This window comes from Phaseolus vulgaris, chromosome 11 (genome assembly GCF_051622355.1).
Source record: "Phaseolus vulgaris cultivar YP4 chromosome 11, ASM5162235v1, whole genome shotgun sequence".
Taxonomy (NCBI): domain Eukaryota; kingdom Viridiplantae; phylum Streptophyta; class Magnoliopsida; order Fabales; family Fabaceae; genus Phaseolus; species Phaseolus vulgaris.
In genome coordinates this window covers 44,211,954-44,237,813 of record NC_143508.1, presented here as the reverse complement: position 1 = coordinate 44,237,813, position 25,860 = coordinate 44,211,954, and the positions used below count along the sequence as shown (strand labels likewise).

General features: G+C 33.1%; 2 protein-coding genes across 3 annotated transcripts; one reads left to right on the top strand and one right to left on the bottom strand.

Moving 5' to 3' along the window:
• Positions 1–4,711: 4,711 nt before the first annotated feature.
• On the top strand, positions 4,712–9,652 carry CCDA (cytochrome c biogenesis protein family). Of its 2 annotated transcripts, XM_090297485.1 has the most exons (13): positions 4,712–4,775; positions 4,959–5,008; positions 5,746–5,862; positions 6,423–6,457; positions 6,857–6,987; positions 7,084–7,169; positions 7,248–7,279; positions 7,761–7,922; positions 8,444–8,516; positions 8,605–8,705; positions 9,054–9,146; positions 9,233–9,279; positions 9,463–9,652. In XM_090297485.1, the coding sequence occupies exons 3-13, from the start codon at positions 5,856–5,858 to the stop codon at positions 9,536–9,538; spliced, it is 843 nt and encodes a 280-aa protein (XP_090153611.1). In that variant the 5' UTR covers positions 4,712–4,775; positions 4,959–5,008; positions 5,746–5,855; the 3' UTR covers positions 9,539–9,652. The 2 variants fall into 2 exon arrangements, with proteins under 2 accessions (XP_090153611.1, XP_068497215.1); XM_068641114.2 differs by lacking the exon at positions 4,712–4,775 and having other exon boundaries at positions 4,782–5,008.
• Positions 9,653–10,025: 373 nt separating this feature from the next.
• AGD5 (ARF-GAP domain 5) lies at positions 10,026–24,547 on the bottom strand. The gene is made up of 11 exons (XM_068641102.2): positions 24,173–24,547; positions 22,957–23,015; positions 22,691–22,781; positions 22,194–22,248; positions 21,987–22,077; positions 21,626–21,851; positions 12,459–12,684; positions 12,140–12,318; positions 11,617–11,925; positions 11,468–11,526; positions 10,026–10,604 (listed from the first exon to the last, which is right to left on the bottom strand). The coding sequence occupies exons 1-11, from the start codon at positions 24,221–24,223 to the stop codon at positions 10,427–10,429; spliced, it is 1,524 nt and encodes a 507-aa protein (XP_068497203.1). The 5' UTR covers positions 24,224–24,547; the 3' UTR covers positions 10,026–10,426.
• Between the last annotated feature and the right edge of the window lie 1,313 nt (positions 24,548–25,860).

Sequence of the window (25,860 nt, the reverse complement as noted above, 5' to 3'; positions counted from 1 at the left end):
AAAACGTTATATTCAAGATAATCAATCAAGTCATAAACTTGTGTATGTTGTGGTGCATCGGATGCAAAATTTACTAACTGACAACTTGAGAAAATAAAACCATCGTCTAAATAGTCAAAGTCCGGCAATATTTATGAAAAGACTTTAAAATTAATTAAAACATAATTCAACTTTCTTCCTTCTTGTGACTCAAATTCCCATTTAGTTTTTAAAAAGAAATCTCAATCAATCTATCAAGAATTTTAAAGTCAAAAGTGAAAGATGTAATAAATCCAAACTCAACTTAGGAGGTCAAAAAATTAAAATTTTAAGACAAAAACCAAGGAATTTTAAAGACAAACTAAAAAGTACAAAATCAAGAAATAAGTTAAACCAAAGAGAGTAAGAATATGACAAAACTAAGAATCTGACAAAGAGAAAAGTGATATACACAAATAGTAACCTCATCTAGGATCTTTTCCAATAGTTTCTCAATAACCATTGACAAAATAGAAAATGTGGAAGGGTCAAAGATGATGAAATTCTACTCTGCCTTGATTGATGTCACAAGAAATCATGAGAAATTGATGAGTAGAGAAAGATCTGCCACTTTGAATTGGAAATCCGAACATAAGCATTGAAAGTTATAATGAAGAACTAAGAGAGAATTCAAAATTTAAGAAAATGATTCAAATTCCAAAATGAACCATTCTGAGTATATAAGTCTAGAGAAAGACTTATATATTATGGAACTTGTACTCATTGGCCCAAATACTATTAAGGTTCATCCAATAAGCCTTTTAAAACTAAAGTCAAGAAAGTCTCTAATTACAAGAAAATATATAAACATATAAAAGGACCAATACAAAAAATAGAAGAAAAAAAAAACAATTACAAGGCCTAATAAATGTCCGAACAAAAAATTACACATAAATGCAAAAAAAAATTATTCTAACCCTAAACCTTAGTCTTTTAGATGGTCCTATCCATTATGTTATCAATTGCCCCCCATCATTTCATTGGTTTGTTGAGCGAGAACTTTTACTTACACCTTTGGTTGGGCTTTACAAACCTCCACTTGAGAAGAGTAACCATTGTGGCTACAATAGCAGAAGGAGAAGATTTTTCCTCTATCATATCTTTCTCTAGGAAAAAAGTGTTACTATGACTCTCAGAGAGTGTCTCTTCTTTAATGCCAAAAACCTCCCTATCAACAAAGGGACTACCATCACAGAAAGGATCAAAACACAAAGAAATGGTGGAGAACAAGACTTACATAAGTTGAACAAAGCGGGGAAGATGATTGAAAAATGCAAATGTATAAAAGAATAAGCTTGCCAAAGTGCTCGAATGAAGTTCCAAAAAAAACATATGAACAAAGTAGAAAGCAAAATCCTTTAAATAACATACATTTAAAGCACTTTGTGTGAAATGATATGCATTTTTCAAGGTATCACTACCTAAAGTAGTGTGTTTCATAATCTTCAAAACTCCCTCATTAATGAGCATTAAAAGTACATTCCTTCATATGATTAATCATAAAAATATAAGCATATAATGACTATTCACAAAATCAAATACATGGAGCATATTCTGATTATTATGAATACTTAAGTTAAATCAAATAGTTTAATACTTAATGATCTCGTGGTTGAGTATTGTACTTAAACTACAATCTAGTAACCAAGTACTTATCTATTCACAAATAGAAAAACCAATTTATTTTGTTATTTAGCTTCCTTTACCAAGACCAAAAAACTTATGAAATATACACCATCAAAGAAAGTACTCACTCGTTTTACAAACTATTATTATTATTATTATAAATTTCTTACTCACTTGAACATTCAAACTTTTTTTTTTAAAAGTGAACCTCTATTCAATCATTTACATTTTGAACAGATTTTACAAATTCACAAGCTTGAAAAAGAAATTACATTTTTTTACTTCTCTTCCCACAATACTCAACCTTCCAATGATAACAAATTCCTTTATAAAAATATTTTAAATTATTATAAATCCATAAATCATTTCAAATTTTATGATTTCACGAATCTTTTAAAATTCAAATTATAAAAATATTTTAAAGATGTTTTAAAAATCTTTTCATGCTTACAAACAATTTTATAATATAAAATTTTTTTTATGTATGAGGTGCTTTGTAATATAAATTGAATACTCTAAATTTAATTAGACAGAAGAGAAATACGAGACCTCGAAGAACATACCATTTATGACACATTTCCCTATTTTTTAATTAAAATATTTTATCATTAATTATATAAATATTGTGTTATTTTCATTGGGTTTGTAATTTTGTGAACGAAAATTTGTTAAATCTATTATAAATTAACGCGATAATAAAATAAATTTTATACTTCCTTTTAAATTAGTTAATATTTATAAAAAACACTTAACTTTTTATTTGAAGAATATGTAAATAATAATAAAACATAATAACAATAAAAATAATTTATAAAATATATCAAAGTGGAAGAAAATAATAAAAACATACTAACTGTAAGGATCTAGAAAATTACTTTAGAGTAGAAGTGGTATATTTTAAATGATTCCTGAATAATTTTAAATGAAAAGAGCATATAAGTAGAAATTCAGTTATTCGGGTTTCATTTTAAAAAGAACCACCATCTCTCTAGAAAGTTCTTTTCCTTTCCTCTCCCTTCTCTCTACAATTCTGACTTCCTTGTTCATCTGTTCGACGATCAGAGTCCACCATCAGAAGTTCATTTTTGCTCTTCTCTTTGAGTCAAATTTGGAACTTGTTAGGTTGTTTTCTTCCTTGCTTGCATGTGACCCTTTTAGCTTCAGGGTTAATCTCTGTTAGCTCAGGGTCTTAGTGATATAGTTAGATTTTTTATTAGGACTCTGTGTTACAGGTTAAGTTACCTTTGGGTTCTTGGTGGTTTTGGAGCTCTTAGTGAATATCTTCTAATTTTCAGGTAAGGGAAGCTAGCCTTAATTTCCAATAGAACACTAGGCTAGAAGATTTGAAGGTGAAATTGGATATATGGTTGCTGTTATACAATTATAATGTTGTTGAGTATTGGTTGTTGATGTTGATTAGAGTAATTTTAGCTATAGCAGGGACTTTGTTAATTTAAGTGCTCTCTGGGGTGATTTTGATCAACCTAAATTATTTTCGTTCAAACCAAAATTTCTGGGTGCTCTCTGGTGTGATTTCGATCAACCTAAAATATTTTTGTTCAAACCAAAATTTCTGGGTGCTCTCTGGGGTGATTTCGATCAACCTAAAATATTTTCGTTCAAACCAAAATTTCTGGGTGCTCTCTGGTGTGATTTTGATCAACCTAAATTATTTTTGTTCAAACCAAAATTTCTGGGTGCTCTCTCGGGTGATTTTGATCAACCTGAATTATTTTCGTTCAAACCAAAATTTTTGGGTGCTCTCTGGTGTGATTTCGATCAACCTGAAATATTTTCGTTCAAACCAAAATTTCTGGGTGCTCTCTGGTGTGATTTCGATCAACCTAAATTATTTTCGTTCAAACCAAAATTTTGTATACATATATGAATATTGCTATTTTTATTATTTTAGCATATAGGATGTGCATTGACTAGGGATTCGTGTAGAAGGAGATATCCTGACTCTACTGAGATAATGGAATCATATAGATGAAGTTATTCAGGTGGTGAGAGTCGAAGGAGGTTCATATGAATGGGTAAGTTGTTTGAAAGATAACTAACTTGACCTGTTATATGAGTTAACCCTGTCATACTAGGAGAGAGATGATATTGAGATTATATATGCGCATAGCTGTGTGGATTTCACAGTGATATAGTATGACAGGTGCCGATCTCTGAGTCTAAGTCAACGCACGAGTCTTCCGGAAGTAGAGTCAAGTGTCTATGTTATATGAGTCAGTGGAATTCTGACATGTGAAAGATGAATATAGAATTTGTATGACACTTGATGATTTGAGAATTTGTACGAGACTTATGATTTATGTTTTTTTTAATTTCAAAGTGAAATTTTATAGAATTTTTTGTTTTATATGGTTAGCTTACCTGTTATTTGATTGTGTTGTTTCTCTAATTGTGATGATCGTGTATTTACACGGAAGATAGATTGCAGGTAATAGACCTCCTCAGTGAGCAGCAGAAGGATTATATAGATTTAAATTGAATGTTTTGCTTTGTTTTGTTTTTAAACTTTTTGGATGTATATATTAAATTCTTATGAGGAGGGATATATTTTGAGATACAAATATGAGATATGTTCATATGTTAATTAGATATTGCACGCATAATATAAAAAAAAAAAAATTAGGGATGTTACACTAACATTTATATTTATTATTATTATTATTATTATTTCTTGTCTTCTTATATTTCCGTTCCAAATATTCTCATAGAATGAATTTAAATTAAACTTACGCAACAACAGTAGTCACACTCCCAAGTCTTTAACCAATTATTCAAATATGACTATTATTTTTGGAGATTAATCACTCCAAATATGAAAAGTGTTATCGCATTAACTAACTAGAAAAAAAATATTTAATATTCAAAATCTAAAAAATAAAAAATTATTATATACTTACACACATACATATATATATATATAATTTAGGTTGTAATAATAATGTAGAACATGACATTTTATTTAAAAATGTTAATACATAATTTAGGTTGTAAAGAATTATTGTAAATATTTGAAATTAAGCATTTAAGTGAACACAATAACCGCCACAACTAAACTTGTCAGGTTCTGGATATTTTTCAATCTTCTATTCATAGGTTCCGTGTTTTAGACAGTAAGAGTCTCTTCCTTTTTCTGCTCTCTAACACTCTCTTTCGATCCCTATATATAATACAAACTTGCAACAATAATTTTCGGCTTCCATTTCCCAAATATTTGTTATCTTCTCAATCTTCATTTTTTTTTTCTGATTGTGTATTGAGATGAGTTTGAATATGAGCTTGTGTGGTAGTTACAGTCTTCAGTTTCCATGTCGCAGAATTGCCAGCTGCAATCTTCACAGTGATGGTAAGTCTGCCAATTTCTTTGCGTCCATGTTTATCATTAATGGGTATTCTTTTTTTCCTTAAAAATCACAATTTGCTGATTTTGTTAATGTTTATGTTTTTGTTCCTTTTATGAAGTATAGGAAGGTGATATGAATTTCTTAAAAGGATAATTTGCTGATTTTGCCACTGTTTTTGGATGTAGCTCTGTGTATATAATTGTTCAATACACTAAAGAAGAGTTTTGCTGTTTATACTGGTCCTATGTGGCATGAGTGGATCATCTTTTGTCAAGTGTTGAGATACTGGTTTTCACACTAGTATCTGTTGGGGGTTTTCCAGAAACCTATTTATATAGGTTTTGCTTTGTTGTGTAAAGTATTAGTTTATATTGTTTTTCAAATAATAAAAGTTCTGAACTTTGTCTTTTACCTAGTGTGAGCGTTGTCTTTCTCTGTGCCCTGATACTCCATGCTTCTCACTGGAGTTCTTTTCTTCTCTCGCGGAACCCTAATTTTGATGGGTTGCCATCTTCAACCTTGCTCTATTAAAAAAATAAATTATTGGATGTGTATGGTTTCATATTTTTGTTGAAATGAAGGTGTGGGGGTATGGAAGGGTACTTAATGTTTTATCATTGGGATTTAGAACAATGTAGTTCCCAATTATTTCATCAGATGTTGCTACCATTATCATGTTTTTGAGTAAAATGTCAAGCATTGTATCCTCTCTTTGTTTTTGACAGTGTTGTTGTTGTAGGCAGGCATATTGTTCCCATCAGTACGCACCAAAAGTCTTCGGAGCCTAAAAATTGTCTTCAGCCAAAATGGAAGATTAATGGCAATAATTTGACGACATGCATTGGAGTCATGACAGGTAGTATTTGAAAATAGGGTTATTATGGATTATGTTAGCCCCTCAGTTATCCCTTGTTTCTTTTGTCAAATTTGTCACAAGATGATGTGTTATCAGAATTTCTTTTTCATCTAATTTACTCATCCTTCTTCTATTGAGATAATGCGTGCTTAATTATGTTGTACTGGCTTCTTCTACACACTTGTTAATTATTTTTTCTATTCATGTATTTTATTTAATTCTTTTTTCCCTCTTTTGAGAACAGAGAACTTGCTAGTGTCAACATTTTGCTGGTTATATTTGAAACTTGGGTTAGGTGACTTATAAACAATTCTCCTCAAGGATAATTCAAACGTTTAGACGTGAAATAAAATGGTGAAGAATTCGTTGCTTCTGTTTGTATTAAATGCGAATTGTAGACCTGACACTGCTTGCCTGAGTTACTGACTTAAAATTTGAGTTAAATTCCTGATCTTTTGTCCATGCTCAAACTTTGCTCTGTAATGTGCTACTGCTACAACATTGATGATTTGGATTGGTTTATTGTATTGGCGAATAATTTGTGTTTCCATCTATTTCAGCGGCACACTTGCTTGCTCCAGTTGCTGCAAAAGCTGTAAGTATGGATACTATGTTGGTAATTCATTTCTGGAGTTATTAATTTTTGTCCCTTTTAATGTGTTTATTTTCTTATTGTATGCAAAGTAAACTCACTCAATGTACATAATGGTCTTGTTAATATTGATTATTGCGATTAGAGACTACATGAGGGGTTATTTTTTCTTCCTTTTATTTGTGTTTGGGATATTAAACTCAAGGTGTTAGCTTTTTATGAGCAAATGATAACTGGGAAATGTTGTTCAATGAGGTTATTCTGTGAATGTCTCTTTGATAGTTGAAATGACAAAAATTGTGCTAAATCCTGATAACACTAAGGATCCAAGTCATAGTGGCTTCCTCTTTTGTGTCATTCTTTGTATACCACTCTGTGACTATAATTATTTTATCGAATCAGGAAGTGGCTTCTTCTATTTATGCTTTGGCTGATGGAAGCCTCAGTGATTGGTTTGGAGGCTTTCTATTTTCAGCTGGACAACAGGCTAATGAAGCTGTTCAGGACCAACTATCATCTCTCAGTTTCACTAGGTCCCCTATAAATTCCTTTACATTATTTTCTTTTATTTTCCCTCAAAATTGGAAACACGGGCTAATAGTTTGTTTGTTGTTTATTTATGTTTACAGTTTGGCTGTAATTTATGGGGCAGGCCTTGTAACCAGCCTCTCTCCCTGTACACTCAGCGTCTTACCACTGACCCTTGGTTACATTGGTGAGCATGCTGCTGTTGGCATTTTTAGTATTAGTGTCTCTTTTAGTTGCCTAAGTTTGTTGTTTGGAAATATTTCAGGAGCATTTGGCTCTGGCAAAAGCAGAGCAGAGGTAATAACTAATTTATATGACATTCTCCTCTCTTTTTATAACCATGTTTGAGGATTGAACTTTTTCTGATTACTAATGCTAAATACTAATATAGCTAGGGAGATGATTTTAGGAAATATTGGTAAATTAAATCTATGTTTTCAATCTCTTAGGTTCCTACTAAGATGCATAGATCTGACATGTAGCAGAATTTTACAACCAGTCTCTTGCATTTAATTTGAAGCAGGCTTTGTGTGTAAAATGCCTGGATCTTTGGTCTGTATTGAAACTGTATATACATTGACCTTATTAGTTCAATAGATTCATAATTGAGGAGTCACGTCACTAAGACCCATAGAATTGCATAGATGATTTTTTTCTGAAGTGCTTCATTTCCTTAACTTGTCTTATTTCCATTAGTTCTGTTTGCGATTCTCTCATACCCACATAGAGACAAACTCAGACAGAACTATCACTAATAACAATCCCTTCTTCCTGGCAGGTAGTTGGAGATTCCATTGCGTTTTCCTTGGGTCTTGCAACCACATTAGCAGTGTTGGGTGTAGGAGCTTCATTTGCAGGAAAGGCTTATGGACAAATTGGCCAAGGATTACCTTTGGCTGCTTCTGGTTTGGCAATAATTATGGGTCTGAATCTTCTCGAGGTACTGAAACAGTTTCTTTCCCCCTTCACTGTGTTCTAAAGGTTACAAACTTTCAAGTTATGAAAATCAGTGTATATTTTTTTTTCTGTTATTTTTATTTCATTTTTCCTGCAACAACACCCATAATTCACTCTCAGTCAGCAGGGTTATTTTTTGGAACCATTTCTGTACTAAATCTTTAAATCTCAGAGAATTACAATGGATTAGGCATGTCAAAGTACTAAAAGCTCAGTCTTGTAGTTATTTGATGTTGAGATAATTTCTGCCTCTCTTTAAGTTTTATATCTAAATTATGAATTTAAATGTTCATGCAAGCTTTAGGCTAGTTTCCTTAATCTCTGTGCAGTTACATTTAGAGCATTTTCATCAGATATAGTCGGATATGCACTAATTCTTACTAGGCATTCTTCACAGTTCTAAGCTTTTTACAATAGAGAACATACGCACTTAAACAAGCTTATTACGATTTTTTTCCTTCAATAAGACACTATATTTGAGTTCACTTGGAGAAAATTTTGCAGATCATTGAATTACGGCTGCCCTCATTCTTTGACAGTTTTGATCCACGTGCAGCGGCGGCCAATTTTCCATCTAGTAAGTTCATGCTCTTGTGCCGACCTTGGTTCTTTTATTATTTAAGTATGTTCCCAGAACATTTTATTGTGAGGAATTCTACTCTTAGGTGTGCAAGCATACCTGGCTGGGCTTACATTTGCATTAGCTGCCTCACCTTGTAGTACACCTGTTCTGGCAACCCTTCTGGGATATGTTGCTGCATCCAAGGTACATCTTAGTAATAACCATTAGGTCTTCATTGTTTCTCTATAGGCAGCATAGTGATACGTGGTTGCCAAAAGAATTTTGCTCAATACTTTCAGTTAATGAATTAAATAGCTCTAGAGAGGGTTCTAATCTAATATGTCAAATTACTTGTTTCTTTACCTTTGAATCCAATGTAGTCCTGTTTGGATAAATTTTCTTGTATGCACTTCGAGGAAATGAAAAAAGGTTAAAGGAATTGAGATTACAAGTTACTATCAATTTTAAATTGCGTGATAATGTACATTTGCTTGTCACTTTACATATTTAGTCCTTCTTATCTGGATAAAGAAAATAATGAATTCTTGACAGGATCCTGTGATTGGAGGAAGCTTACTTTTGACATACACAACTGGTTATGTTTCTCCCTTACTCTTGGCTGCTTCTTTTGCTGGAGCATTACAGGTCAGTACATGTCAATAACTTCCAATATCGCCCTTTTGAAATGTCTCATGGAAAACAATATTTCTGATTCAAAACTCTATTGGCAGAGCTTGCTCTCATTTCGCAAGTTCTCAGCATGGATAAATCCTATAAGGTAATTTTTTTACTTTTCAATAAGGGATTACCAAGCACACATAAAGGGTACACTCATGTACCCCTTACACAATTCATGTTCTGATAATTTTCTAGTTTCTAGAGACTGGAGAGTATCCACTTCCTTTTTGAATTTCAGACTTTGTACGTTTCTTATGCATGCTACATTTTTCTTGTCATACAGCGGAGCAATGTTGTTAGGTGGTGGTCTGTATACTTTCTTGGATAGGCTGTTCCCCGCCACAACAATGGTGATGTAGAAAATCTCTTGGCTCTTGATACGCCATGATCTCTTACTTAAACAGTTACATGTATATATTTCATACAATGTACTCAATTCAATAGAAATTCAAATGAGACTCTTGCATATCACAGCCGAATTCTTCCTCCCGGTAATGATAATCAGTGACCAAAGCATGCTCTTCTTAAGGGATGTGAATTACAGTATTTATGGTTTTAATCTCTCAATAGTCTCTTCGAGCATAAGCCCCGCTGCCAACTCATTACTAGGTCAAAGATTTAAAACGAAATATCACTTCAGTTTAAGCTGAAAATTGTAGGATCCAGTCAAAGTTGATATTATTTACCATTTTGGTCTAAAATAGTTATAACGAATTTGCTTGTTATTATTGGGTGAGTTTAATTGATAAGAGAGTATAACAATCATAGTAGGACTTGTAAAAATATGATAAATCTAGAAGTTCCATTGTGTCCTTCATTGAAGTTGGTCATTTAAACACATCTAACTCATCTGATATGGTCTTACTCCTTTTATTTTACAAACAAGGTTTAGAATAAATGATTACACAACTTAAATATTTGAATAAAATGAAACAAAATACTTGCCCAAGTAACTATGACGAGTTCTGGACATAGTTCACATGAAAGGCTTGACTCTTACACAAAAGATAAAGAAGAGAAACAGAAAAAAAATAATTAATATCACTAAATTTTTATTGTGAATACAACTATGGACACAAATGAAGCAATCACCCGATACAAGAAGAAAACTGAACTAGCTCAGTAGCTGTAGAAATGGTTTACAACCCAACGACACGGGGCAAGGGGATGAGAAAAAGAAAGTGCACTTTTTCTGTAATTTTAACTAATTTCTATGGTATATGACATAGCCGTCAAGCACTGGTGAATTAGTGCTTTGCAAACATTCCTTGTGTTAAAGAGGAAAAATCATAATCGCTCCCTGTCTTTGAGGTGGTCGATGATACTGGATATGCTGGTGAAACCGGAGATGCCGACTGAGGTTTACTTGCTCCTGTCGTTGTCGACGAACCATTAACTGGAGCAACTTGCCCCATAGCATAGTAACTGCAACAAGAGGCTACTTAATTAACTATAAAGAAATAGAAAAATCAACAGAAACAATATGGATATATGTTTTCCTATGATGACTTATGAATGAACAGTAGCAATGTATGGATCATGTACTAATAATGAGCAGTATCGCTTACTTAAGTGAATGAGATTTATTGCAAGGGTTAACAGCATATTTGAAACATAATCTTCAGCCAGTAAAGCCATCACAATCCTAGTAAATTTATAAAATTGTTGAAACGAAATGCCTCATTGTCATGTGTTCATTATGAGATAACTGAGCCAAATTCGAAGTAGCACACATGGGGCAGTAAAACCAGAAATTGATCGATATGAAAATTCCAAGACAGTTGGCACCGGCACTTGGTTTTGAAAGGAAAAGAATACATTTGATCCCTTTTTAAAAAAAAAAAATTGCATGTGTTCTTTCAATTTAATTGACTTGACCACGATAGTTCTCACAAGTGTGAAGTGACCTGTGACTAATTTTGCTAACAATTTTGTTAATTATAGAGCTTACGGTAAATTTATGGAAAGGACGATATTGACACAATTTTGAAAATGAAGTAACCAAATTAAACAAAATAAGGAACCACAAGAGTAATTTGGCCAAAGGAGAAAATTTTATGAAGAGAAATCAACCTTAATAACTCAGAAGTAAAAATAAATCCAAATAGCCTTTTTGGCAACACAGTCTATAGACTCTATAGATGATTTAGGGAATGACGAGTCCTGATTGACATCAATATCAACATAAGATCTTATGAAGAAAGATTAGGTCATATTTCAGAATAAACTCCTAATAAGTTACCCAAGCTGAAATTAAAGACTTTTTTAGAAACAAACCAACGCTGTACCTAGATTGTGGATACTGAACTGAACTCCCTGCTGAATGCGCTGCAGTCAAGTTCATTGTCTAACACAGAAGGAAGAAGATAAATAAATTGCTGAACAGTTAAGAACAAATCATTAATCAATTAACTTGATGCTTCCATGAATTATTTACCTGCATTAGTTTCTGCAAATCTTCCTGACTTCCCATGGGCACTATACCTGGGATTGAGTAGCCAGCAGCTGGCCAACTTTGGACAGGAATATTGGATCCAGGTTGTTGTATACCAGCCGGGAATTTGGAATCCCCACCAGCAGATTTAGCAGCAGCAGCCATTAGAAGAGACTGCTGTTGTTGTAAGTTGGCCAAGTACTTGGAATCCACACCACCAGATTTAGCAGCAGCAGCCATTAGAAGAGTCTGTTGTTGTGCCAGCATGGCCAGCTGCTGTTGATGCATTGCAAATGGAGACGCCACATTGCCCTGCAGATGTCCAGTTTACTGGGTCAGGCAAAATCTTATTTGCATACCAAAACAAAGCTGCACATCTAGGGATAGAGATCAACATCTAAATAGACTTGTTCTGATAAGCTCAAATAACAACAGAATGTGTATATTTTAAAAAACAATGCTAACCATATATCAAGTTAGAAGAAACTCAGGCTTAAAACAAACATATTGAAGCACCGGCACATACCTTCTCAAAGAGGCTCATGATATCATTTTTTACATCTTTTTGAGGGTTTTCTGGAGTTAAACTTGGTGTAACTGAAGGTGAGTCTTTAAATAAATCCTCAATTCCAGAAGTGGACTGAGGCGTACCGTCAACTGATTTTGTGGTATCAGTCTTTTCAGCTGACAATGCCTCTGTAGCAGCTGAAACAATAAGCAAAAAAATTTAAAAATAAGACAAACACAACAGATTATAAAACAAAAAGCTTCTAAAACAATGCCTAAAAGCACTTTCATTAGTGCTTCCATGATGTATTTTTTTCAAAAGGATAACTATGACATACACTGAAAACCTGCCCAGTTATTATCATCAGCAACAGTTTCAGCTGCACCTGAGCCCTTTTCATTTGGATCATCCATAGATAACATGTCAAAAAGATCCGTAGAAAAGTCAACTTTAGAAGAGGAATTTGGTGTGGTGTCAGTAGTCTGTTTTGAAGTTTCAACTTGGAGTGCTGGTGCAACAGGTTCCACTTTATCCACATTTTGAGGTTTTGCCACGGGAGTTACCTGTTCAGAAATTGATTATTTTCACACATCTAAAAAAGTATAAATAAACCATGAAACAATCAACTTTAAAGAGAAAGGTAAAAAATTCCATTCTACAGAAAAGAGAAAGAAAAAACAAGATCCTTTATCTATGTTAATCGCTTAGTGTAGTTTATCATACAAGTTATTCAATGTATATACCAATATATAAATGATTTTATATATTATAGTTGTCAATTAATATTTCTCTCACTTTATTTCCCATACATCCAACACTAACAATATTTACCTCAGTCATAAAATTTCCCTACAAGGGGTCAGCATCTTAGTTCTATTACTGCATGTCAAAACTGTGCTGCTCGTTATGTATTTTAGGAAGTTTTATATTTTATCCTTGGTATCATTTTATTCTTTATTACAGTTGCATCTTGCTATTGATACTAGGATTTGTCTGCTAAGAATTAGCTCTCTATATTTCCTAAAATTATCAACAAGCTCATGTATTTATAGGTCCAATGGCCTCATTATTGATGCACAAAAAATATATTATTCTTTCTAAATATGAGATGGTATCAGAGCTCCTAATCTTCAGGAGTCTCTGCCCGTGTCTGTCAACCCTAAAGTGCAGCCTTCATTGTTGGGTCACCTTGAACCATATTGTAGCCTTCTCTGCACCACCTTGAACCCTTTTGCAGCCTTTATTGCTGCATAATCAACCTATATGGTTGAGATCGTGAATTTAGGAATGGAAATTGGAGACAGATCACACTACCAAAGGATTGCAGAATGTTTATTCTGCTTATCGATTAATTGAAAAGAATTATCTCAAATGATCTCAATCAACTCATTAAGACCATCACAAAAGGAAAAGGAAAGGTTAGTCATCTGACTGATAATGCACCTAATGAAAATGATGTCAAGTTCAAATCCTAGGATGAAGAAGATTCCATGATCATGGCATGGCTGTAGAATTCAATGGTTCCAGAAATCAATGATACCTGCATGTTCCTTAGATCAGCAAAGGATATTTGGAGGCAGTAGAACAAACATATTCTAAGGCCAAGGATGCTACCAAATTTATGATATAAAGGTGAAAATTGTGGTTGTGAAACAGAGAAACAGATCAATTATAGAATATGCTAATCAACTCAAGTCCCTATAGATGGAATAGGATCACTATTGAGTTATAAAAGCAATGTGTTCAGAAGACTCAGCAACACTGAAAGAGTGTATAGAACAAATAGAGTCTATGATTTTTTGGTAGGCCTAAATCTTGAATATGATCAGGTTCGAGTCCAAATTTTGAGAAAAGAAAAGGTTCCAGGGATTAATGAAGTTGTAACCATTATCCAGAGTGAAGAAAGCAGGAGAGGACTGATGCTGGAGACCCCAACTACTGAAAACTTACAATAATAATTGAAGGAGGAAAAAGAATGATTGCTAACTAGAGGAAAAAAGCAGGGTTCCCATTATGGAGAGAGAAGGTTTGGTGAACCTACTCCACACAAGGGAGACATGCTGGAAATTATATGGAAAACCCCAAAGCCAAGAATGGGGGCAAAGAGGAGGAAAAACCGAGAATGGGAGCATAAAGGAGGCCCTAAAAGAGGGGAAGGGCAAGGACAAACACACCTTGTTAATAGACAAGGTGAAGAACCTGTCCTTCCTTATTAAATTGGAGAAGCGCGCATGTGCATGCTCTCTAACATAATCTAGTAAAAATTTCCATTTTTTTTTGTTTTAATGCTCTTCAGACCTTTGTACTCACTATTAGATACTAGACTCTGGAGTCAATGACCATATGACCCCACTACCCAAATACTTCTCCATGTCCTAGCAACAAGAAAATTTCCACAGCAGATGAAAATCTTATAACAGCAGCAGGACAAGGAGAGATCCAAATAAGCCCATCCATAACCTTAAAAAGTGTCCTTCATGTCCCTAAATTGTCCACTAATCTGATTTCTCTACAAAAGATCTTTAATGTAATGTTTTTCATAGCAACTCTAGTATTTTACAGACAAAACTCAGGGAGGACAATTGGACATGCTAGAGAATAAAATGGCCTTTACTGCATGGAGGTCCCTCAATAACCACTTCCTCATATTTGAATCCCCCATGACCAGTAAAGAGAAAGCTCAACAATACCATTGTCGGCTGGGACATCCTTCATTTCAAGTTGTGGCATGAATCAGATTCAAATTGTGTGATTCACGATTTAGTTCCGTTACACACGATTCATGGTGACGTATACATTTCACGAAGCTTCACGTGGGATATGAAAAATCTCAAAAAGCAAAAATGAAACGAACAGTCACACATCTTTCATAGAACTTTTTGCCTATAAATTGAGAAGGGCAAGAAAGATGAAATGTAAGGCGGTGGAGAAGGTAAACGAAATACAGTGGAAGCATGGGGAGAAGAAACATAGCAGAGAAGAGAAAAGAAGAAGCTCATACTAGAAGAAGAAAATAAAATCAGTAGAAAAAGAAAAAAGAACAGAAACTTACTGGAGCAAGTACGAAACAACAATGGAGAGGAAGAGCAAGTTGGAGAAGAACAGGCTTGTATAATTAAACAATCTGCTTTTGAGATCAATACAGACTTTCACACTTTAGATTTGTGTTTTCTTACTTTTGATAGATGTAATACTGACTCTATGTTTTAATATTATTTTAATATTTATCTCAACTTTTTATATATGTAGTTCCGTATGTTTTAATATTAACCTTAGTTTTCAAATACTTCTAGATTGTGTTGTCTTACTTTTGAAATATGTATATGTTTTAATAGTTATCTCACTTAATAGATACTTCTAGATTGTGTTTTCTATATTTAAAATTAGTAGATGCAGTGCCATTGCTGGAGGAACATCCAAGCCACCATACACAAGAATAAACGACAGAAGAATTGTCTGTATAAATACTAGAACAAACATGTATAGGAACTATATTTTGTTTTCTTTTCAAGAGTACTTTGTAGATGAAATAAAGACACTCTAGAAACCCTAACTTTTCACACAAGTAAGCATTTCAAAAGAAGCATACACGGCCTCCTTAAGCCACCGCAACTCACCTTAGTTAAGTACACTTAACTAGGGTTATGGGAGCTTAAGGACCAAGCTACCTTCATCTATAAATACCCTAAAACAAGCTCATGTATTCAAATTTACTAATGAAGAATTCAGATTTGAAACCTCATTCTCTCCCAAATCTCTCCTGATAGTGAGCCTAATTGGCCTAGTGAATCTAAGGAAAGATGGCCACACCTCTTTCCCTTCATTGCACCTTCAATTCCAGCGAAACCTCTCACTTTCTCTCAACTTCGGTGCACCTTCTTCAACTCATTTCCTCTGCCACTCCAATCATTCCATCAACTACAACCTTGGACTACATCAACCATCATATATGTATTGATATTATTATAATATTTATCACACTTTATAGATACTTTTAGATTGTGTTTTTCACTTTGAAATAAGTAATGCAGTATCATGTATGTTTTTTTAGGCAACATTAATTATTTGTTAGTGATTCTTTTGGTCCTTTTTTTTTTAAATTGCATTTCAAAATATATTCTTGTATTTGTTTATTTTTTTTATTTTTTGATATAAAATTATTTAAGTTCCTGTTTATTTAATTTTTATATAAAATTATTTAAGTACTTATTTTAATTTATTACATAAGATTGTATAAGTATATGTTTATATAATTTTTTTATTTTTTTTTATATAGAATTGTTCTTGTATTTGTTCTTATATTTTTTCTACAAAAGTGAGTTCTTCAAGGATTTTGTTTATTTTGTTATTTTAGGAAGAAGAAAAAATCAATTGTTGTTTGTTTGACTCTATTGGTAGAGGGAATGAGTTAGACAAAGCAAAAGAAAGAAACATATGGTACATGGAATGATTGTGGGAATCATTGTGAGAGCATTCCTCCCTCGTAGACTTCTAATCAAGTATATGTATTGGTCACATATGTCATTGTGTGTACATCTGATCCAGAATATCAAAGACATGTTTATGAAGTTATTAAAAGATAAATAAATAACCAAAGAAACAAATCGTCAAAAATTGTTTCGAAGAAGTGGATATCCAAGATAGTAATAAAAAGGGGACATTGGAGTCATTTTCTAGGAAGGGGAAACAAGGAGTTATAAAGGAAATACAATCAATGAAATGTTTGAAGACATAGAATTGGTCATTCTAGACATTTGCAAATGCATATATGGTAATGTTTTACCATTTAATTTGGTAAGAAGCTCCTTATTTGTTCAAATGCTAAAATTCGTTGTTGAATATAGAAAGGGTTTAAATTAAAGTCTCCTACTTATCATTAAGTTAGGGTGTCTTATTTGAAAAACATAGTTGACAATATCCAAGCTAGTTTGGAGAAATATAAGGTTGAATGAGAGAAATGTGGTTGTACTTTGATGATGGTTGGATAGATGGAAAAACGAGGTCTCTTACCAACTTTTTGGTGAATAGTTAAAGTGGATCAGTTTTCTTAAAATTTATTGATACTGGTAATGTGATCAAGGATGTCAAACAAATGTTTGAACTATTTGATTTTGTGGTAGAAGAAATTGGGGAGGATAATGTTGTGCATGTTGTTAGTGATGATGCTTCTAACTTTGTGGCAGTAGGAAAAATGTTAAAATTTAGAGAAGATAACAAAATTATTTTGGTCTCCTAGAAGACATTGGTCAGCTCCCAGTATTTTATAATACATGAAGGTCAATAAGAGGTGAACATTGTTTTATGTGATGATATATTCTGGAAATCAATCCAATGTTGTTTGAAGTGTGTAACTCCACTTGTAAAGTATTAAGGCTCGTAGGTGGAGACACAAAACCTGCTATGCCATATATCTATGAAACTATGGATAAAGCTAAAGAACAAATACCCACAAATTCCAAGAATCAAGACTCTCAAATAGAAAAAGGTGTGGAAAATAATTGATACTCATTGGAATTTACAATTACATAGTCCTCTTCATGTTGCTACTTACTACCTTAACCCTAAGTAACTATTATTATTATACCTTAATCATTATTGCAAATTAATAGTGATTTTTTAATTTCCTTTTATAAAATTTCATTATGACAATGAGGATAGTGAAGTTTTATATGGTTTATGTGAGATAGTTGAAATAATAATCCTAGATAGAAGGATTAGATTTCAACTTGATCAACAACTGATAGATTCAAAACAGCACAAGGACTGTTTGGAAGAAGCATGGCAATAGATACTAGGGATAAGAAGCATCTTGGCAAAGCATTTAAGTAATCTTAATAGTTTCATAAAAAGCATAACAGTTCGGATGACATTTATTGATGTTAGCTTTTGGTGGAGAGGGTAAAGAGCTACAAAATCTAGCAATGAGGGTTTTGAGACTCACTTGTAGTGCTACTGGGTGCAAGAGAAATTAGAGCGGATTTGATCAAGTGCATACTAAGGGAAGAAATTGTGTAGAACAACAAAGATTAAATGCTCTTGTCTTTGTTAATTATAACCTTCAACTTGAGACGAGGGAAACGATTAGAGAGGAGAAATGGGATATTTATGCCTATATGTTTATCTAATATTGAATCAAATGATGACTCGATTACTGAAAAGAAGGATCCTTGCCTACCAAACGATGTTTCATGGATGGATATACATGAATATTTTACTCTTGGAGAAGGAGCTCCAAGCAAGAAAAAGAAGAGAGGTATTTGTTTAAACTATAAAAATTGTGCAATTAAATGAATCATAAATATTATAATACTTAAAATAGGTGTTTTGTTTCTTTAATAGGTCCAAGAAATTTAACTACTAAGATTGATAAAAAGTGAAAATTTACCATAACCGAAAATGATAATGAAATTGAAGATATGGTTGAAGAGGTAAAGGAAGAGGATGAAAATGAATTGCAAAAGAATGTTATATTAGAGGAAGAATATCATATATCTTATAAGTGACATTGATCTCGGAGAAGATGAAAAAGCATAAGATTAACATGTAGGATTTAAATATAGAAAATATTATTATACATCTTACTATCATGTTTTAATTTTGTGGGTTGAAAATTTTGATTTCATTTTCATATATGATATTTCTAATGTTTTTTTCATGTCACTTATTCTTATTTAAAAATATCATATTTTATTTATTATGTATCTTACGATTTATAATAAAATTCAATTCATGATTCAAAAAAATCGAAAAACAATTCACGATTTGAATCTCAATTTGATAACACCATGAATTGGATTATTGAAAGGAAAAATGGACACTTACTAAAACAAACTAGAGCTCTACTCTTTCAAATATCATGTTCATAGGAAATTTTGGGGGAAACCCTTCTTAGTGCCACTTATCTCATCAATAGGTTACCCTCTAAAATCTTAGGGGAAAAGAGTTCCATGGAAGTTCTATCATTGTTCTACCCATACTTAGACCCTACAAATAAACTCCAAACTAGAATAATTGGGTTTTACCCTTTGTACACATTCATAGTGATGGAAGGGGAAAATAAGATCCTAAGGATGTCTAGTGTGTGTATTTAGGATACTCAATCGCGCATAAGCAATATAAATGTTATCACCCACCATCCAAAAAATTCTTGTCAAGAGATGTCACCTTTAATGAAAAAGAGAGCTACTTCAAGCAACCTCGTCTTTAGGGGGAACCAGAGCATGCACCCAACAGACCCAACATCCTCTTCACCCTTTTATCAATTTTCCTATTCTTTGAAGAATTATCATTTATATATAAAACCTTTCTCACAAACCTAAACTCTATAATCACACCTTTCTTTATTTCTGAAGCATTATCTGACAGGAAATGGAAACAAGCCATGGATGTGGAAATTGAGGCATTAAAAAAGAACAGGACTTGAGAACTTGTCACCTTACCAACTAGAAAAAGATCCTTGGGGTGTATGTGGGTATATACAGTAAAATATTGGACTGATGAGACATTGAACGTTAAAAGGAAAGGTTAGTGGCCAAAGGATTTACTCAAACCTATGGAGTAGATTGCTTGGAGACATTTGATATAGTTGCTAAGATGAACACGGTCAGAGTAACATTGTCATTAGCAGCAAATCGTGATTGGGATCTGCAGCAGTTCAATGTGAAGAATACATTCCTACAAGGAAACCTTGATGAAGAATATACATGTAGTTTCCCTCAGGCTATGAAGGACAGGTTGCTACTATAACTTTTTGCATGTTAAGAAAGGCTTTGTAAGGTTGAAACAATCCCCAAGACCATGGTTTGGTAGATTCACCAAGGTTATGACAAGTCTAGGTTGCAAACAAAGTCAAGGAGCACACTTTATTCATCAAACATTCAGTTTTAAGGGGAGTAACAATATTGTTGGTGTATGTAGATGATATATAATAACTGGGTATGACAAAAAGGAGCAGCAAATATTAAATCAATGCCTTATCACATAAATTGAGATTAAGACATTATGAAGACTTAAATATTTTTTGGGGGATTGAAGTGGCTTATTCCACAAGAGGAATCTACATATGTCAACAAAATATATTATTCACTTGCTTGAAGAAACCAACTAGATAGACTGCAAACCAACTAGTACTCCAATTGTTCCAAGCATAAAGTTGGAAAGTGAAGAGGAGGATATTTCAATGGACAAGGAAATTTATCAAAGACTCCTTCACAGACTTATTTACTTATCTCACAATAGGCCAGACATTGTTTTTGTTGTGAGTCTAATAAGTCAGTTTATGCACCAACCAAAGGAAGCATTTAAAAGGGGCTCCAGGAAGAAGAATTTTATTTTAAAAAAAAACAAGAGTGTAAGTCTTGAAGCATATATGAATACAGGTAAGAAGGGTTTTATTTAAACAAAACAAGAGTGTAAGTCTTGAAGCATATATGGATACAGGTTATGCATGTTCAGTTATGGATAGAAGATCAACTACTTGATACTACACCTTCCTTGGTGGAAACTTAGTGACTTGGAGGAGCAGAAAACAAAATGTAGTAGCTAGATCGGGTGCTAAAGCAAAACTTAGAGCAATGGCTGAAGGAATATCTGAACTTTTATGGTATAAGATTATATTGGAAGACCTAAAGATAAAGTGGGATGAACTTACAAGTTTATATTGTGATAATAAATATGCGATTATTATAGCCCACAACCAGGTGCAGAATGATGGAACTAAACATATTGAAGTGGACAGATATTCTATTAAGGAAAAACTAGACAGTGGCTTGATTTGCACCCCATATGTGTCCACTCAAGATCAACTTGCAGACATACTCAGATTTTTCTTGTCACACCGTATCATGGATTCTTTACTCTTAATATGAGAAAATTTTGACAACCAACACAACTGCAACAGCCACAAAAATACTTGAAAACTTGATTATCATTAAGAAAACTTTGGCAATTAAGTCCAATTAAGTTTGAAAAATGCCATGATGGCTTCTTTTATTCATTCTGTTATCATAATCAGTGGAGCATTACCGAACCACCAATCCGATCACTGTTCTTTCAATGGATGCTTATATATCCAAAACTATGCATACAAGATGCGCACAATAGCACCTATTTGGACCTTTTTTTCCTGAAAAATAAGAGGGAGAAATCCTAAATTTAAACATGACAGCTTATTTCTTATAGCTCCAAAGTTGATGGCATGAGTTCCATGCATCCCTTCATTTGTTAGTTTTATTGCTAAAAATACTTGTAGCTCATGAGTCAAAACACTGATAACAGAACAGACACTACAACCACAATGATATATATAATTCACCACATGAATGAGAAATATTGTTAAATAACTAATATAGTACCACTACAAGGCTATAACATGGAATTTTCCAACCCCTCTACCATAGGCAATTTGTGATGTTATAGGGCCGCTATGGTGGCGTATATGACAGAATTTTGGCCTTCTGCCATCCACCATTGATAACCTTGCAGGGGGAGAGAGAGAATGCTTACCAGGTCAGGCCCTTTGGGAGGAGCAGGAACACAAATTCTTGTAGCAGGAATAGCATTTGAAGGTTGGATTTTCTTCCTATCCTCAAAATTATTCTCAGACACAGCTGCATAACTATGGCCAACCCTTTCCACAGGCCTTTGCCAATGTGAAGGACTTTTCTCTTCTCGAAAACTAGAAGGTGATTTTGGTTTCTCATTCCTTGCAACCCATCTCTTCTCTTCATACCTTAAATTATATGCAATGATTGAAAGCAAAGGATCATCTTCACCACACTCACATGATAAGCATACACTTCTAACTATACAAAGATTGAAAAGGAAAAAAATTTAGTCTGGTTAAAGTGTTCATCAAATGACATACTTTGCACGAATGAAATTTTCAATTCCAACTCTATCATAATTTGGGGGTAATTCTGCTTCCCAGTAACTGTTTGCCTTCTCATTTCCCATCGCTATATATGGCCAAAAAAAGAAATTCAAATATAATGAGAAGACTATATAACTAATGCATACATACAAACATAACTCAAAAATAACCACAAGATCATGACAATTTAGATTTCCTTACATTGAATGAATGCAACCTGCTCTGGAAGCCAGGTGTCCAAAGTTGCCGAGCGAACCTGCAGATAAGCTACCAGGTAAGCATAGCTAAATAAATAAGAATTTCAATACCAAGTTTAAATTTAGAACCAGCTTTTAGTTGACATAAATATTTAGAGACTTATTGTAACAACCAAGATGCAAATTACCAGCTAAAGAAGGCATTTTTCTACTGCTACTCATTAAGAGTCCTTGTTGACAGTATTTGGCAAACAACCGAGTGAAATGAGCTTGAAAATAATACACCGTCCCTCAAAATAAATAATATAGTCCAGACTATTAAATTAACATTTCATAATTGAATTCACAAAGATTTTATTTCCATACAAGATGACTATAATACATAATTTCCCCCTCATGATTTGGTTTCTGATAGATCAAACTGAAACCATTTTAAGAAACAACATTACAAGAGACCCACAGATTCAATCACTTTTACAATACCAAGGAACATAACATTACCTTTGATATGTGTACCCCAAGACTTCTATGTATTCCAGAACACTGCATGCATATAAAGATGCCAAGATTGACACTAGCCCATCTTGGGCCTCTGCAAATCAAATTTTCATAAAAATTTGTGAAGAAACAAAAAGAAAAGAAAAAACCCTAGAAAATTCGTACACAATGAAAATCCAATTTTCACAGACAGATTCGCAGCTCTATTTTCTACTGACATCAGAATGTGAGATAAAGATTGGATCATTTATATCCAGCAAGATACATACTTGGCTTTGCAGTCAGCACATTCCTTATTCTCTTGTAGTTTAAGAAGTCCTTCCAATATCTGCATAGTTAATTTAAAGTAAATATGAAATATACAATCAAAGGATAAAATGGAAAAAGTGAAAAAAAGTGTAATAAGTTCCAATGAATGAAACAATCCAAAGTTCATATTTCAAAATATAAGGATTTCAAATATATACGACAAAAGTATATATGTAAATTGATGTACATCCTAATCAAGAAAATTACCCAACCATCCAAAATAAAATAAAAAACGAAGTATTGGCCTTTTCAGCTCATACATACATACATGTACATATACATACATACATGTCATATACATACATACATGTACATATACAAACATACATGTACAAATAGATACATGCATACAAATATATAATAGATAAATAATTATTTATTTGTTTTTTCTCTTAAATCAAATCAAATCCCCACAAAGCTTTTTCCTTATGACCGCAATCAACTCAATGAATCAACTTCTCAATTATAAGCTAACAAACACCCAAATACTTGTGATCGATCCTCAAGGAAATTAAATAAACCCAGAAACACCAAAAGAAAAAAAAAGAAGCAAAGTTTGATCATTTCTCCAGATCAAGAACAGGGATTTTGAGCAACCACAGATTTCCAACTGATAATGCTTCTAATGGCTCCATAATATTTTACAAATAAACATCTTCAAAAAGAAAACAGAAAATTAAGCAGGAATTACATGAGGATTAGAGAGATGGATTCATTAATTTAATCTCGAAAAGGATTAACATAATAACACACAGATCAAATTATGCTATAACCATCAGTCCATCATCACAAATCATCGATCCATTTCTACAAAACTTTTCTTTATATTTCAAATTTAATCCCGAAAACAACTAAACATATAACACGCATATCAATTTAAGCCATAACCATTAATCCATCACCACCAATCATCGATCCATTTCCGAACACCACATCCAAATTTATTTTCCTTTTATTTCAAAAACACCTAACAAATAATTACGTCATACAATAAGCAATCACACAACCTCGCGACTCCGGAGTTCGATTTCTCGACAAGTGAATCGGACAGCGATGGAATCGAATCCAGCAATTTAGAATTCTCATGATCACCATTCCCTTTGAATCGAAGGTTTGCGAAATTGGGAAATGGCGCATTAACGTATTGATAATATTGAAAAGAAAATAGGTGAAAACCTTCTTGTGTTTGGCGTTGAGCTCTTTGGAGACGTTGGCCTTCTCGTTCATGATGCGAATGAAAAGGTTGGGCGTTGGCGAGAGAGAGAAAGGCGAAGAAGATCGAAGGGCAAAATGGTCTTTTAATGCGCTTTCTCTCTCCTCTCTCTAGGTTGTGATCTGTGTTAGGAAGAATGTGACCAAAGAAGAAGGAAGACGAAGAGGAATGAAGGAGAAATAGATATCTCAGTTAATTTGACTTTTATTATCTGCGATTTTGCTATATTTTCTCCCAACGCTCTTATTTTGGCTTTTCGGGGATACCTCTTTTTTGCCCGTCAGTTAAGTTCAAAAGTTTTGTATCAACTTTTAAAAGTAAGCCAATTCAAATACCATGAAAATGCTTCTTACACTATTTTCTTTTAAATAATATATTATAATACTTTATATAATAAATGTGGTGCTCTTGGCAATGTAGGGAGAGCACTGGGCCGACACTGTGGGTGGATCCGTAGTTGGTAAAAAAAATGTGAGATAGATTTATTATTTTAGTTTGTTAACATGTTTAGATTTGTTTCCCATAACTCAATTTATGGGTCAAGTGCGGAGCTCGGGACATGCTAGATTGCTAGCTTGTGTAATAATAAAAAAGGTTTTTTTTTTTTAGCATTCTATCTCATTTCTTCTTGCACCCTATCAATTCTGGAAGTTAAAATAGTTCTTTCATATTTTTAAAGGTAAAATAGTTTGAAAATGTTAGTTTGGATTTTTATTTTCTCTTCTAAATTTCTATTTCTAGAATTCATTTTATATTATGGAAATTAAATTTTGAAATTGATGAGATGAAGGAAGAAACATTCTAATAAAAGTTTTTTTATCAACTTTTAAAAGTAAGCCAATTAAAATACCATGAAAATGCTTCTTATACTTTTTTTAAAAGAATAAATTATAATACTTTATATAATATATGTGGTGGTTTTGGCAATCTGGGGTGTGCACTGCGGGTCGATTCATAGTCAGTACAAAAAAATGTGGGGTGAGTTTATTATTTTGGCTCGCTAATCTATTTAGGTTTGTTCCGCATAACACAACCCACGGGTCAAGTGCGAAGCGGGACATGCCAGTTTGCTATCTTGCATAATAATAAAGAGTTTTCTTTTTTCAGCATTCTATCTCATTTCTTCCTGCACCCTATCAATTCTGGAAGCTAAAATAGTTCTTTCAGATTCTGAAAGGCAAAATAGTTGTTTCAGAAATGTTAGTTTGGAATTTTTTTTTCTTTACAAAATTCTATTTCTAGAAGTCACTTTTTATATTATGGAAATTAAATTTCGAAATTGATGAGATGCAGGAAGAAACATCCTAATAAAAGAATATAATTTTTTCTTATACAGGCTAATCCGTGGGTCAAAACTTATTTCGGGTGGGCCAACAAATTCAACCCACATCCTTTTTGCGGGGCGGGACAAATGCGAAGCGGGACAGCTCATATTGTCACCCATAATATGTGGTCGAAACTATCTCAATGTCATATAACCGAAACGATATAGGAAACACTAGTAAAAACATATTGGAACACATGAAGGAACCATAATCAAATACGATATTAACTCCTAATCAAATACAATATTAAATTCCAATTAAGTGTGGTAAACCATTCGCATGGATGTGATATCGTCCGTATTGATCTAGGCCCATCCATGTGAAGA